The 16,092-nt window shown below is 41.9% G+C and overlaps 1 protein-coding gene across 1 annotated transcript in view; it reads left to right on the forward strand.

Moving 5' to 3' along the window:
* Positions 1–10,849: 10,849 nt before the first annotated feature.
* LOC129650571 (tumor necrosis factor receptor superfamily member 10D-like) overlaps positions 10,850–16,092 on the forward strand; it is a 28,072-nt gene continuing 22,829 nt past the window's right edge. Inside the window, exon 1 of the mRNA XM_055579196.1 lies at positions 10,850–11,065. Coding sequence (XP_055435171.1) covers positions 10,895–11,065 — 171 coding nt within the window. The 5' untranslated portion in view covers positions 10,850–10,894. The remainder of the gene's footprint in view (positions 11,066–16,092) is intronic.

Below are 16,092 nucleotides of genomic sequence, written 5' to 3' on the forward strand. Positions count from 1 at the left end.
CCCTAAAACACATAGTGTTTCTTTTGTGGAAAAAATATTTATGAATGAGATTGTATGATATTGTGGCAGGAGGTTGGGTGGAGGACAGTAGAGAAGTATCAGTGAGTATAAATTTCATATTTTGTACCCAGCACATAGCTCGACACTTAGATATTATTCCATTAAAAAAGAAAGAAAGAAATCACCTAGACCTGCATTCTGGTTTCATGTCTATTGGTAAAGAGCTGCAGGCACTCAGAGAGGCAGGTTTCCTCTCAGATTCCTCCTCTGTGAAGTAAAGGTTTCTACATTATGATCTTGAGTTTTTTCCCTAGCTCCTGCTTTCTGATTTTAAATGTAGTATCTCCTGTAAATGTGTGATTGCAGAAATCCTCTGGTTCTGGGGAGTCTGAAGAACAGAGTATCACCTAAACATCAGTGTGTCATGGCTGTGCTATTTCTATACTGATGCCCCAATATGTTTTTGGCCAGATACTGAAGCAGCCTAACTTCAGCCATAAAGTACAAACATTGCAGATATTTCAAACACTGCAATGCCTCTATGATGCACAATGCCCCATGTCATTTCTCCTGCTTATTGACAATGCCTCATCATTGTTGTATAAATATGCATACCCTGTTGCATTCCCCATTTATTTCTAGTTCTCATTCCTATGATTTACAGCCATTAGGACTTGGCAAAAAGAGTAATGAGAAGGAAAATACATTATTCTTAGCTTGTGAGATTTACTAAAAGATGCTTACTCCTTGGAAGGAAAGTTATGACCAACCTAGACAGTGTATTAAAAAGCAGAGACATTACTTTGCCAACAAAGGTCCGTCGAGTCAAGGCTATGGTTATTCCAGTGGTCATGTATGGATGTGCGAGTTGGACTATAAAGAAAGCTGAGCGCCGAAGAATTGATGCTTTGAACTGTGGTGTTGGAGAAGACTCTTGAGAGTCCCATGGACTGCAAGGGGATCCAACCAATCTATCCTAAAGGAGATCAATCCTGGGTGTTCATTGGAAGGACTGATATTGAAGCTGAAACTCCAATACTTTGGCCACCTGATGTGAAGAACTGACTCATCTGAAAAGACCCTGATGCTTGGAAAGATTGAGGGAAGGAGGAGAAGGGGACAACAGAGGATGAGATGGTTGGATGGCATCACCGACTCAATGGACATGGGTTTGGGTGGACTCCGGCAGTTGGTGATGGACAGGGAGGCCTGGTGTGCTGAAGTTCATGGGGTCACAAAGAGTCAGACACAACTGAGCAACTGAACCGAACTGAACTGAACTGTGAGGTTTACAGAGGGAGAAGGCAGGCTTGTTAATATTCTGTTCAGGCACTGCTGTATTACGGGAGACTTTCCCAATCTCTTTCTTTCCTCTTCCTTCCTTCCTGCTCTAGGCTGGATTAGGTGTCGCTCCTTATCCTTCTGTAATCTTGTGTTCCTATCATTTATTGTGCCAGATTGTTTGCTTTCATTTACTTTATTATTATTGGCTGCACTAGATCTCTGTTGTTGGGCGGGTGGGAGGTTTTCTGTCGTTATAGCAAGTGGGGGCTACTCTGCGTTGCAATGCATGAGCGTCTCACTGCGGTTAGGTGGCATCTCTGTTGCAGGGCACAGGCTCTAGGGGCATGGGCTTCAGTAGTTGCAGCTCCTGGGCTCTAGAGTGTAGGCTAAGTAGTTGTGGCACACGGGTTTAGTTGCTTAGAGGCACTTAGGATCTTCCCAGACCAGGGATCAAACTCATGTCCCCTGCATTGGCAGGTGGATTCTTATCCACTGTACCACCAGCAAAGTCCCCCATGTTGTTTTCTAAGTTTCTGTTTTTGTGCCTGTATCTCTGACTAGCTGAAGTGCCCTCCTGTTAGGGACTGTGTTGTTAATTATGTTTGTTTCTAGCACAGTGCCTGGCATATCCGGAGGACTTTGTTGAATGAATAAATGAATGAATTTAATTGACCAAACTCTGAATAAAGAAACAATTTAATCAAATTGTTATCCTTTATTGCATAACAATATTTACCTGAATACGATGTATTAATACAATAGTTGAATCTTTGATCTGTTCGAATGACTGTTTGTTTCTTAGCTGTTTGGGGCCGAAATACCTCTAAATTTAATTGCCTCCATGTTCAGACGGAGGAGTTTGAGCAAAGAACAGGTGTGGGAAATCCCTTTTCTTTCTTCAAAGCACCCAGACCACAGAGGCTGTTGCTCTCTTCCTATTAACAGCCACGACTCTTTAGAATGACTCAGTGACCATTTGTGATTCTGTTCAATTTTACTCCAAAGAATTGATCCCTGTTTATTTTTTTAATATTTATTTATTTGGCAGTGTTGGGTCTGAGCTGTGGCATGCAGGATCTTTTGTTGTGGCACCTGGGCTCAGTAGTTGAGCTTAGTCACATGTGGGATCTTAGTTCTTTGATCAAGGATGAAACCCATATCCCCTGCATTGGAAGGCAGATTCTTAACCACTGGATCACCAGGCAATCCAAATGTATCACTTTTTCATCTCACTGTCTTCTCTTCCACTCTTTCCTTCTAAATTGTTCTATATTTCCAGTCCAGCATAAAAGTAACTTGGAAGCCATCATTTTGTCCTAACAAAGATCTGAAAAACCAATAAATGAACAACTCTTAGACCCATCAGAGAACTGAGGTCAAAGGGCAAACTTCTATCACCAAAACTGGGGAAACAGATAAGCTACAGAGAATCACACTTACCAGAGCAGACACCTGCAAGAGAAATCCTCCTTTGAAACCAGTATCAAAGTATCAAAAAACTATATGTGGATAAGTCTGAAAATTAAAAACACCAAAAACGCCAGTCTTAGAAGGAATCCCTCGAAGTGAGGAGTTTTACTTCCAGGAGCTCTGCCAGGTTCTCACAGTGAAGATTAAAAAAAAATCCTGTTGCTTCCCGAAGGGAGGAGGGGGACTCTAGCAATTTGAAACAGGGTTTAGGAGAAACTTATTTTTGGTGTTCTTTGGAAGGAATGATGCTAAAGCTGAAACTCCAGTACTTTGGCCACTTCATGCAAAGAGTCGACTCATTGGAAAAGACTCTGATGCTGGGAGGGATTGGGGGCAGGAGGAGCAGGGGATGACAGAGGATGAGATGGCTGGATGGCATCACCAACTCGATGGACATGAGTTTAGGTGAACTCCGCGAGTTGGTGATGGACAGGGAGGCCTGGCGTGCTGCGATTCATGGGTTGGCAGAGTCGGACATGGCTGAGTGACTGAACTGAACTGAACTGTGGTTTTATTAACCATTCAAGTACAATAGGATCTGGGAGTGTTAGTCTCAATTGTATCCGACACTTTGTGACCCCCATGGTCTGTAGCCCACCAGGCTCCTCTGTCCATGGGATTTCCCAGCAAGAATAATGGATTAGTTTGCCATGCCCTCCTCCAGGGATTCTTCCTGACCTGGGGATCGAAACTGGGTTTCCCGCATTGCTGGCAGATATTTTACCGTCAAAGCCACCAGGGAAGTAGCATCCAGGAAGATGTGGGCAAAATCAGGATTTCAAAGTTTCAGCATCTTAACAGTATGAAGGAAGTCCCTACATACGCTCCTCAAAAATGCTTTTCTGCATCTTTTGATATGAGCAAACCATTTTCTTCTTTAGCTTGTTGATGTGGTGGATTATGCTGAATGATTTTCCGATATTAAACCAGTCTTGCATACCTGGGGTACATCCCACTTGGTCATGGTGTAGAATTCTTCTTATGCTTGATTAGATGTGCTAATGTTTTGTTGAGGATTTTTGCATGGACATTTGAAAGATATTAGTCTGTAGTTGTCTTTTCTTGTCATGTCTTTCGTTTTGATATTAGGGTAATGCAGGCCTCATAGAATGAGTTAGGAAATATTCCCTCTGCTTCTATTTTCTGGAAGAGACTGGAAAATTGGTAGAATTTCTTCTTTAAATGTTTGGTAGAACTCACCAGTGAACCCATCTGGGCCTGGTACTTTCTGTTTGGGTATTTTATTCATTACTGATTTGATTTCTTTAACAGATATAGGCCTATTCAGATTTTCTATTTCTTCTTGTTTAAGTTTTGGTAGATTTCCAATCTACCAAATGGAAATGGTCCATTTTATCAGGGTTATCAAATTCATAGACATAGTAGTAGTTCATAATATTACTTGAGTATTCTGTCAACATCCTGGGGATTAGTTGTTATGGTCTCTGCTTCTTCCTTGAAATTTGTCATTTCTCTCTCTCTCTCCACCACCTCCCCCCACTTCTCTCTATCCCATGAACCTCATGGGAGATTTCTCACTTTTACTGATCTTTTCAAACATCCAGCTTTGGTCTGGTTGATATTCTTTATTGATTTCCTGTTTTCAGTTGTGTTGATTTTTGCTCTGGTTTTTATTTGTTCTTTTCTTTCTCTTCCTTTGAATTTAACTTGCTCTTCTTTTTGCTAGTTTTCTAAGATGAAATCTTAGACTATTGATTTTAGATCTTCCTTCCTTTCTCACATGTGCATTCATTGCTACAAAGTTGCCTCCATGCACTGCTTGTGCTGCAGCCCACAAAGTTTAATACATTTTATTTTTACTTCCATTTAGTTCAAAATATTCCATTTCTCTAAATCCTTTTTCATGTGACCATGTGTGATTGAGAAATTATTATTTAATTTCCAATATTTTAGGATTTTCCAGTTGTTTCTGTTATCGATTTCTATAGTTTTATTCCATTGTGGTTTGAGAGCAGACATTGTAAGATTTTTATTCTTTAAAACTTGGTAAGGAGTGTTTTATGGCCCAGATGTGATCTATCTTGGTGAATATTCCATGTCAGCTTGAAAAGAACATGTATTCTGTTGGTTTTGGATGAAGTAGACTATAGATGTCACAGATGCAGTTGACTGATGGTGTTGTTGAGCTCAACTAGGATCTTACTGATTTTCTGCTTGATGGATCTATCTGTTACTGATGGAGGCTATCGAAGTCTTTAGCTATAATAGAGGATTCTTTTATTTCTCCTTGCCTTTCTATCAATTTTTGCTTCATGTATATTTTGACACTCTGTTGTTAGGTGCATTCACATTAAAGATTGTTATGTCTTTGGAAAAATTATGCAGAATTGACTTTTTTTTTTTTCATTGCATGTTGCCCCTCTGTAATCCTGATAATTTTCCTTACTCTGAAGTCTGCTTTGTCTGAAATTAATATAAGCATCCCACCTTTCTAGTTTTAGTGTTAGCATATTTTTCTCTACACTTTTACTGCTTGTCTGTATCTCCATTGCCTTTTTTTCCCCCAAACATCATGCAGTTGAGTGTTGTTTGTTTTTATCCACTTTGACAGTCCCTGCCTTTCAGTTGGGGTATTTCGACCACTGATGTTTTAATTATTATGTATATAGTTGAGTTATAAATCTAAAATATTTGTTACTGTTCTGTATTCATTGCCTTGTTGTTTGTTTCTTGTATTGACTTCCACTTTTTCTGGCTTCTGTGGGTTTAATTGAACACTTTATGTGATTTCATTTTTAACCTCTGTTGGCATATAAGTTTTACTTCTTCTTTTTCTATTTGTACTTTCTAAGTAGCTGTCCTTTGGTTTACAAAGGGCAACCAAGCCTGTGCACCAAAACTACTGAGCCCACCTGCTGCAACTAAGACAGTGCAGCCACATACACAAATGACAAGAACTTAAAAATAAAACTAATCCAAGTCCTTTTTCTAATAACACTATCACTTCACAGGCAGTACAGGTACTCAACAGCAATGCCATCCCAATCCCTCCCTCCCATCCTTCATAATACTGCTTTCATTCATTTCACTTATCAAGAAGTTATCATCACCACATACCTTTTGGCTAGTATCATTTGGAGCAAATTATTATCTGTGGCATCAAATGGGCTTCTCTGTGGCTCAGACGGTAAAGACACCTGCAATGTAGGAGACCTGGGTTTGATTCCTGGGTTGGGAAGATTCCCTGGATACGGGAACGGCTACCCACTCCAGTATTCTTGCCTGGAGAATTCCATGGACAGAGGAGCCTGGTGGGCTACAGTCCATGGGGTCACAGAGAGTCATACACAACTGAGTGACTTCACTCCAGAGTTTTTGTTGGACCAAACGAGAATAAGTAATCTTAGAATGTCATTTGTCTCTAATCTGGATTAAATAGTCAAACTTCATAGCAATATAATTAATATAGTTTTCACTGAAGAATCAGAAAGTGGTTTGTGGATATATTTACTAGTGGATAAGCTCCAGGATGACATTCTGGCTGTCCAGAGTCTAAAGAGTTACTGGTTCATAGTCGGTGTTCAATAAAGAACTGTTGAATATATAGACCTTCTTTCAAAAAACTAAGTACAAGATTTTAATTTGCCTTTTTAAAAAATTTGTCTTATTTTATTCCTTCTCTAAAGCTATTTTCTTTATGCAAATCTTAGTGTTTGACCTCTATCATTTCCTTTCTTTCTGGAAAAAAAAAAAACAAAACACCTTCCTAAAAGCATATCTTGCAAGGCCCAAGTTTCCTCAATTTTTGTTTGTCTGAGAAAGTTGTTACTTCTCTTTTACTTCTGAAGAACAATTTTCTTCCACAAAGAACCCTGGGTTGGTGGGATTTTCTTTCCTTTCACACTTTAAGTATTTTACCTCACTTTCTTCTTGGTTTTTCTTTTTTTTTTTACAATTCTTATTCTTCATCCTCTGCAGGAAAAATGCTTTTTCCTTCAGGATTTTTCTTTTTTAGAATTGAAATTCAGTTTATTCACAATCAATCATGAAACCATATAATTAAAAAAATATTTTAATTGGAGTATAATTGCTTTACGATGTTGTTAGTTTCTGCTGTACAACATCTTGAATCAGCTATCTATATATATGCATATATCCCCTCCCTCTTCAGCCTCAGGCCTCTTTTAAGATTCTCTTTTTTTTCTTCGGTATTTTGTAGCTTGGGTATGAGATGCCTATGCATAAATTTTTTTTTAACATTTTTCCTGCTTGGTGTTCTGCTTGTTTCCTACATATGTGGTTTGATGTCTATCATTTATTTTTGAAAATGTGAAGTCATTATTTCCTCGAATACTTCTTTTTCTTCTCTTTTCCTTTTCTTTCTGGTATTCCCCTTAGGTTTATGTTACTTCCTTTTTAAATTGTCCCACAGTTCTTGAATATTCTGTTCTGCTCTTTTAATTCTTTTGTTTTCCCCTTTGTACTTAGGTTTCTAAGTTTCTGTTGACATTGATTCAAGCTCACTGATGCTTCCCCTTCCGCTGATTCTATTCATGAGCGCATGAAAAGCATCCTTTTTTTCTGTTACATTGTGGGGGTTTTTGTTACTAGAATTTCTTTTGAATTTTTTTCCTGAAGTGTCCATCTCCCTGCTTACATTTCCTATCTGTTCTTGCATGCTGCCCACTTTTCTATTAGAATCATTAGCATATTATGCCTAGTTGTTTTAAATTCCCGATGTGATAATTCCAACATCTCCACCATATCTGTGTCTCATTCTGGTGCTGGCTCTATCTCTTAAACCTCAATGAGTGTTTTTGGCTTTGGTCTTTTAGGATGCCATATAATTTTCTGCTTAAAGTTAGACATAATGTAACTGGTAAGGGAACTGAGCTAAGTAGGTGTTTAGGGTGAGGTTTTATTTATTTTTGTGATAGCGGTTGCTGTCAGAGACTAAAATTCCCTTGTTGTGCTTGTTTATCTATTCTCTGTTGTCTTTGGGTTTCCCTTTAGACTTCTTTGTCAATCAAGTATAATACCTTCTCTGTCGACTTTCCTGGTGGTTCAGACAGTAAAGAATCTGCCTGCAATGCAGGAGACCCAGGTTCAGTCCCTGGGTTGGGAAGATCCCCTACAGAAGGAAATGGCAACCCACTCCAGTATGTTTGTTCGGAGAATCCCATGGACAGAGGGATTTTAACATTTTCTGCTACCGATACTTCCCATTACATATCTCTTCCTTCCGGGTAAAGTTTATATCTTTTTACTGGTTCTCACCTCTAATTCATAATAGAATCTCTTTTGGGGAGCTTTAAAATATATGTTTGGCCTGTAGAAAAGTATTAAAATGAACAAAGTTAGGATATCTCAGCACAGAAGTGATAACTATAAAACAAGAACCAAAAGGAAATTTTAGAACTGAAAATCCCATTATCTGAAATTAAAAATTCACTTGAATGTTATTAACAGAGTTTGAACACTGCAGAAGACATAATGAGTGAACTTGAAGAGAGATTTGATAGATCTAAAGAGCATTCAATCTGAAGAGCAGAGGTTAAAAAAAAACTGAAAGAAAACAAGGAACAGAGTCTTGGTGACCTTCGGGACAACACCATGGAATATGTTTGGGATCGAAGACTGAAAAGAAATAACTGAACAAATGAGGAAAAAAATGGCCGTAATTTTCTCAACTGTAGTACAAAACACCAATTTACAAATTCAAAAAGCTTAGAAAGCCCCAAAGAAAGATAAATATAAAGAAAACACCACCTGGGCACATCATAGTAACAAAGAGAAAATTTTGTGCATAAAAAAATTTTTTTTTGCATTCAAAAGACCAATGAATGACCTGACGTAAACAATGGAGCTAAGAATTAAAGTGGTGAAAGAAACCTGTTGACTCATTACTCATTTATACCCAGTGAAAATATTGTTAAAAAAACAAAGGCAAAATGAAAAAATTGTGGCAAATCATATATTCCGAATAAAGCTACAACAATGAATGTAACTAGAATAAACATGTCATTTATAAGGCTAAGATTCTCCAACTGGAAAAAAGCAAGCTGAAATTATAAGCTGTCTAAAACATGCTCAGTCAGTCACGTCCCACTCTTTGGGACCCATGGACTGAAAAGAAAAACCAATCATCTCAACCATTGCACTGAAAGTAACATCAAAAACATTTGGGAATGCATTTAAAAAAGATGTATACAATCTGTACACAGAAAGCTTACCAAATGTTGTCAAGATTAAGTAAGAAAGGTCTAATATAAAACCATCTCATTGATTGCAAGACTCAATATTGTTAAAATGTTAATTCTTGTCAATCATCACTTTCAATGCAATATGGATTAAAATCCCAGCAGGACTTTTTAAATTATTTTATATAAAACATATCGAAACGCAAACAATTTCAGAGGAAAAAGAGAACAATTGGAGGACTTAAACTACCTGATTTCAACACTCACTATAAAGCTATGGTAATCAAGGCAACAGGCTTCCCAGGAGGCTTACTGGTGAAGAATCCGCCTGCCAGTGCAGGAGCAGCAGGAGACGCGGCTCCATCCCTGTGTCAGAAAATCTTTTAGAGAAGCAAATGGCAACCCACTCCCGTATTCTTGCCTAGGAAATTCCACAGCCAGAGGAGTCTGGCGGACTCCAGTCCATGGGGTCGCTAAGAGTGGACCACGACTGAGCACACACACACACACAATCAAGTAACGTGGTATTGGCACAGGACAGAAAATGAATAGACCCATGGAACACAATATAGAGTCCAGAAATGGAACATATAGATGGTCAATTGAATTTCAACAAAGGCAGAAATATTATTCAATGGGAAAAGAAAGTGTTTTCAATAAATAGTATTGGAACCGCTGGATAAACATATGGAGGAAAAAGGAATTTTAATTCCTACCACACCGGCCTCACAAAACGGATACAAAAGGGTGGAGCTGGAGGCTCCCGGTTCGTGTCTCCCCTGCCCAGTCCCCAGCCCACAGTCGCCCTAGCCTTGTAGGACCTAGGCTTGAGCCGCTTACCCAATACTGGACTCCCCACAACCTAAGTCCAGCAGAGCGCAGATGTTTCGGGACAGCTGGACGCGCCTGACCCACGTGGGGACCTCCTCCTCCTGGCCCGTTTGGTTTCATATGCCAATTAGCGTCCAGCAGTTCTGTTTCCCAAAGGCTTTAAAGAATCTACGGGGAAGAAAAATTTCCAAGAAAGGCTGAATGGAGTGGATTCCTCTAGCTTGCCTGACTGCAAGAGCAGTAGGGTCGAGAGGAGATCATATGAAGTCCTGCGTGTGAAAGGCAGACGTTGACCCTGGCATTACTGCAACGCACAGGTAGTGATGGAGGACATCCGAAGCCTATTTGTGACCTGAATTCAGGCCCACCGATGGCCGTCTCTGTGACCTTCATTCTGTCCACCCACCTGTTCATTGAGTATCTACTCCAGTCAGGCACCTGGCTACTAAGATGCTAAGAGCAAACCTCTGATTCAACAACTTTCCCCTGGGACAGAGCTGCCATGTGACTCTGGAGACAGTGATACCCCTCCCTTGCACCCACACTGTCAATGAGCCTGGGAGGAGCAGAAGCTGAGAGCGGTAGTCAGAGGACCAGAGGTAGCTCAGGAGGGTCGTTGCCCCTGAGAAGGGATCCGGTTCAAGAAGAACCTTTAATGCCAACTCTGCGTGCTTCGGCCTTCCCAGGTGGCTCCCTGGTAAAGAATCCGTCTGCCAATGCAAGAGATGCAGGACAGGAGAGTTCCATCCCTGGATCGGGAAGATCCCTGGAGGAGGAAATGGCAACCTACTCCAGTATTCTTGTCTAGGAAAGCCCATGGACAGAGAAGGCTGGTGGGCCGCAGTCCATGGGGTCAGCAAAGTGTGGAACACGACTGAGCGACTGAGCACGCACAGGCTGCGTTCAACTCGCCGTCTAGAGAGAGAGACGGAGATTCTTATTTTTCCGGCACATCCTGAGTAAGACAAGGCGGGGCCACCTCTGCCTGCTTTCTCTGAAAGCGTGAGTACAGTGCGCGGGAGCGGCGGCATACAGAGGAGCTCCGCGGCGGCATACAGAGGAGCTCCGCGGCGGCATACAGAGGAGCTCCAACGTCTGGCCATCAGAGGCGGGTTTCCAAGTTCCACGGACGACCGTGAAGATTCCTCATGACTGTGCCTGCCATCAACCTGCGGGGACCTCGACAGCGAACGCTGCCCGACCGCAAGCGGCAGCGGGGACGGAAGGCACCGGCCTCCTCGAGCGCCGGTGCAGGGCGCCCCGGTGGCCCCAAACTTCGGTTCGGGTACCTCGTCTTCGTCATGGGTGTCGTGTTGTGGGTGAGTACCACCGCGGGTACCACTCCGGAACGCGCGCCGGGTGGCCGGTAAATGGCGGCGGGAAAAGACCCGGCGGTGTGCATGCCCGGGTCAGCTGCGGCCGGGGCATGTCCGAGCGAGATCTACCGTGGGCTGCATGCGGGGAAGGAGCAGGTTCAGGGCCTGGCGGGACCGACCCGGGCCCAGAGGGAGAAGAGCCTGTGTTCTCCGTCCCGGTCCTAGGCTTGTCTGGCTGTCCCAGAAGTAAATTCCAAAGGAAAAAGAATGGAAAACTCTTTTGCAAGCTTCTCCGCTCCCCTTCCTTCCCCTCTCCTCCCTCCCGTGTCCCTTCTTCTTTTTCCTCTCCCCTCCCCTTTTTTGTTGAGATTCTAGAATATGCTCATCGCATCTATTCTTCCCCTCGATTTGTACAGAAAAGTAGCTTTCCCACCCTCTCTTGCATTCAGCACCCCTTCTGGGCTGCTGTCAGTCATTTTGCAAATTCCTTCCACTTTCTTCCGCAGCAACCCACAGGGCTTACAGGGTAAATCCCCAGTAATCAGGCGACTAGCCTCAGGGGCTCTGTCTAGTTTAGGAGGAAAGGGTCTGAAGATGTTCTTTTGATTTCTGTTTTGAGTCTGAAGCAGGTGTGGCATGCATCCTGAAAAAACTATTTAATGGCTGCCCTGAACTCCAGGCGGAAGGGTCTACTGTTAACCTAGCTGTCTTTTTACTTGTAAAAACAACCCCACAGCCACACAAATCTTAGAAGAAACAGGTCTCAGAGCACAGGAAGACCTTGAGAACAAGTCTGACACTATGGCTTTGTCACAGCTGATGAGGTTTAGAGTAAAAGAGAAACCCTGTATGATGTTACTTACACGTTACTTACACTTGCACGTGCAATAGAAAAATTACAACAAACTAGTGAGTAACACACAAAAAAGAAGCAGACTCAGGGATACAGAGAAAACCTGGTGGTTACCAGTGAGGAGAGGGAAGCAGGGAGGGGCAAGATAGGGATGAGGGGAAAAGAAGAGTTATTGTGAGATTATATGAAATCCTGTGTGTGAATCGCTTGAAAATTGTAAAGCACTATAGAATTTAAAGAATCTTTTGTTCAAAAAAAACCAAAACAAAACAAACAAAAAAACGAAACGGTGCAGCTTTTAGGGCCCATTTGTCCCCAGGGAGGAAAGAGTAGTGTTGTTTTGGGTGACCTATCAAGGGATAGTGAAAATCAAGCTCGACCCTAAAACAGTTACGTCAGCTCCGGGAAGTCACATGGGAACACAGCAAGGTCCAACTAGTCTCTGCAAACCCAGCTAACAGTATTGCATCACTTGCGGGAAGTAAGTGGTAAGAAGCACGAAAGGAAATCCCCACTCGGGACTCAGCTCTAACTTCACCAGCTTGGTAGCTGTGGACAAATTGCTGAGCCGAACTGAAGACACTTCCACGACCCATCCTCCGTTCTCAGTTCCTTTCTTTCAATTGGCCAAGGCTCAAAGGCTGCAGGAATCTTAGTTCCCAACCTAGGATCCAGCCTTGACCCCCGCAGTGAAAGTGCGGCACCCTAACCACTGGACCGCCAGGGAAGTTCTCTCGTTTCCCTCTCTCTTTTGTCCCACGCTGCTGCTCCACCGCAGGCCTCCTGTCTCCCTCCTCTCTCTCTCTCTCTCTCACACCCCCAACCCACTCTCCACACACACACACCACAAGTCTGTGAGTGGCAAAGTCTCACATCTCCACCGCACCTGGTGCACCCCAGTGTTTGTCTCTCAAACAGCCCGAAATGGACATTACACACCAGGAAGCCTGCTCCTCGTCCATCCCAGCCCCACCCCCCCCCCCGACTCCCGTTACTTTGACTTCGTTCTTGTCTGTGATCCTGGCACTGTGGGACTTTTCCCTCCATGTCCACACCTGTTCTCTGCCACTGGGAGTCTTGTCCCATCTGCCTTGCAGCCCTTCCAGCTCTTTTCACCTTGGTGACTTTACGGGAATCGCTGTCTTTGCCTCAGGTTCCTGTGGCCAGAACTGCCCTGAGGAAAGCAAGGACCTCGCCTTGTCCCCAGTGCCCCACAGCCCCTGCACAGGGTACTCAGCAGGCTGCAGACAGGACTCCCCCTGAATGCGTGGGTGGTGTGGGTTCTAAGATGCCTGCACTAATGTTAGTGTTGTGTCCTGCTCTGAGGGGCATGGAGGGTATTGATCTGGGTGGTGGGAAATGTGACCGGCAAGCTGGGGACAGAATAGAGATAACTGAATGTCAATGCTGAAGGATTGCCCAGGTCCATAGAAGACTATTTCAAGTTTTCATCTGATGTTACCAAAGATTTTTTAAACGTATATTTGTAGTGTTACAAGTGTCAATTCATCAGGAAGACATCTTAACCATAAATATATTGTGCCTAATAAAAGAGCTTTAAAAATACATAAAGCAAAAATGGATGAAATCAAAGGACTATCATATCACCCTTTAATGAAAATGAAAAAGGGTAGTAACATTATCGGGCTTCCCCAGTGGTTCAGCGGTAAAGAATCTGTCTGCCAATGCAGGAGACACAGGTTAGATCCCTAGGCTGGGGAAGATCCTCTGGAGGAGGAAATGGCAACCCACTCCAGCATGCTTGCTGTAATATCCCATAGAGGAGCCTGGCAGGCTACAGTCCAGGGGGTCTTAGAGTCTCTCACAACTTAGCCACTAAACAACAGCAAAAGTAACGCTGTTAACCATAACGGGAATTCCCCTGACCGTTCAGTGGTTAGGACTCTGCTGTCTTATGGAGGGCACAACAGGTTCATTGGTTGAGGAACTAACATCCTCAAAACTGCACAGAGAGACCAAATTAAAAAAAAAAGAAAAAGAAAAATCAACCATCTTGATTTAATTGACATTCAGAGAGCACGCTTGCAACATCTAATGAAGACTCATTCTTTTTTGATGAAATGTGGTACTTCCACTAAGATAGACCACATTCTAGACAATTTAAAAAGTCTAAATAAGTTTAAAAGCAATGAAATCATATAAACTCTATTCTCTGACTTTAATGAAATTACATTGCTAGTCAAGAATGATCTCTAGAAAAGGACTCCAAAATTTGAATATTAAGCGACATCCTTCAAATCATTATGGTTCTTAGATGAAATCAAAAGAATATTTTTTTTGAATTTAAAAACAAATAGTAATGAATACATACTAAGTGGAAACTTGTGAAAAGCTGCTAACACAGTGCTTAAACTGCAGTTTTCAATTAAAGTGTGCTACCGCTGCTGCTGCTGCTAAGTCGCTTCAGTCGTGTCCGACTCTGTGCGACTCCATAGACGGCAGCCCACCAGGCTCCCCCATCCCTGGGATTCTCCAGGCAAGAACCCTGGAGTGGGTTGCCATTTCCTTCTCCAATGCATGAAAGTGAAAAGTGAAAGTGAAGTCACTCAGTCGTGTCCGACTCTTTAGTGACCCCATGGACTGCAGCCTACCAGGCTCCTCCGTCCATGGGATTTTCCAGGCAAGAGTACTGGAGTGGGGTGCCATCACCTTCTCGGAATTAAAGTGTGAGTGCATGCTAAGTCACTTCAGTTGTGTCCTAGCCTTTGTAACCCTATGGACTGTAGCTCGCCATGCTCCTCTGTCCAAGGGATTCTCCAGGCAAGAATGGAGTGGGTTGTTGTGTCCTCCCCCTGGGAATCTTCCCGACCCAGGGACTGAACCCACATCTCTTTAAGTCTCTTGCATTGGCAGGTGGGTTCTTTACCACTGGTGCCACCTGGGAAGCTCTTCCAATTAAAGATGTTCTATTAAAAAGAATAGGGGGTTGGGAGAAGTGGGGAGTAAAATTTTTTTAAAGTAAAGAAAAAAAAGCGACCTGAAGATTCACATTTTTAAATCACCATAAAATAAGTGTAAATTAAACTCAGAAGAAGAGGGAAAAAATAATAATATGAGTAGAAATCAATGAAATAGAATACAAATAATGAAAGGAATTGACAAACCAAGTGTTGATTCTCTGAAATGATTAACAAAATTAACAAACCAAATTTTAAAAGAAAAAAGGCCAAAAAAACAAAAAATACCAATATCAACAATTAACGATAAGCTATTATAACAAACTCTGCAGCCATAGAAAGGACAATAAGGGGAACTTAGGAATAATTTAATGTCAAATAAATTTGACAACTTGAATAAAATGGACAAAGTCCTTGAGAATACTACTTAGCAAAACAGATACAAGATGAAAAGAAAATCTGATTAATCCTATATCTTTTTATGAATTAGAATTCATCACTTAAAATCTTACAGCAATGAAAACTGCAGGCCCATGTAGTTTCATTGAGGAATTCTATAAATATTCATAGAAAAAATAATATCAGTCTTATACAAATTCTTTCAGAAAATATGAACAGGCAACAGTTCTTCACTGTTTTATAAAGCCAGCACAACCCTGGTATCTAAAACTTACAATGACATTACCAAAAAAAAAAAAATACTGACTAACATCTATTATACACGCAAAAATCCTTCATTAAGGAACTTCCCTGGTGGTCCAGTGGTTAAGACTCTCCCTTTCCAATACAGGGCTTCCCTGGTGACTCAGATGGTAAAGAATCTGCCTGCAGTGGGGGAGACCCAGAGTTGATCCCTGGGTTGGGAAGATCTCTTGGAGAAGGGAATGGGTACCCACTCCATTATTCTTGCCTGGAAAATTCCATGGACAGGGGAGCCTGGCTGGCTACAGTCCATGGGATCGCAAAGCTGGACACAGCTGAGCGACTAACACTTTCACTTGCATAGTTTGAAAGCAAGAAGCAAGATGCCACCAGCCTTCCTCATCTTTTCTAAAAAATTACTTTGGCTCTTCAGAGTCTTTTATGGTTCTGTAAAAAGTTTAATTCTTTGTCCTATTTCTGTGAAAAGTGCCATTGAAATTTTGATAAAAATTGCATCGAATCTATAGATTTCTATGGGTATATGGACATTTACAAATATTGATTATTCAAATCCATAAGCATGGACTATTTTTCCATTTATTTGTGCAGTTTTCAAT

This window comes from Bubalus kerabau, chromosome 4, assembly GCF_029407905.1.
Source record: "Bubalus kerabau isolate K-KA32 ecotype Philippines breed swamp buffalo chromosome 4, PCC_UOA_SB_1v2, whole genome shotgun sequence".
Classification (NCBI taxonomy): domain Eukaryota; kingdom Metazoa; phylum Chordata; class Mammalia; order Artiodactyla; family Bovidae; genus Bubalus; species Bubalus kerabau.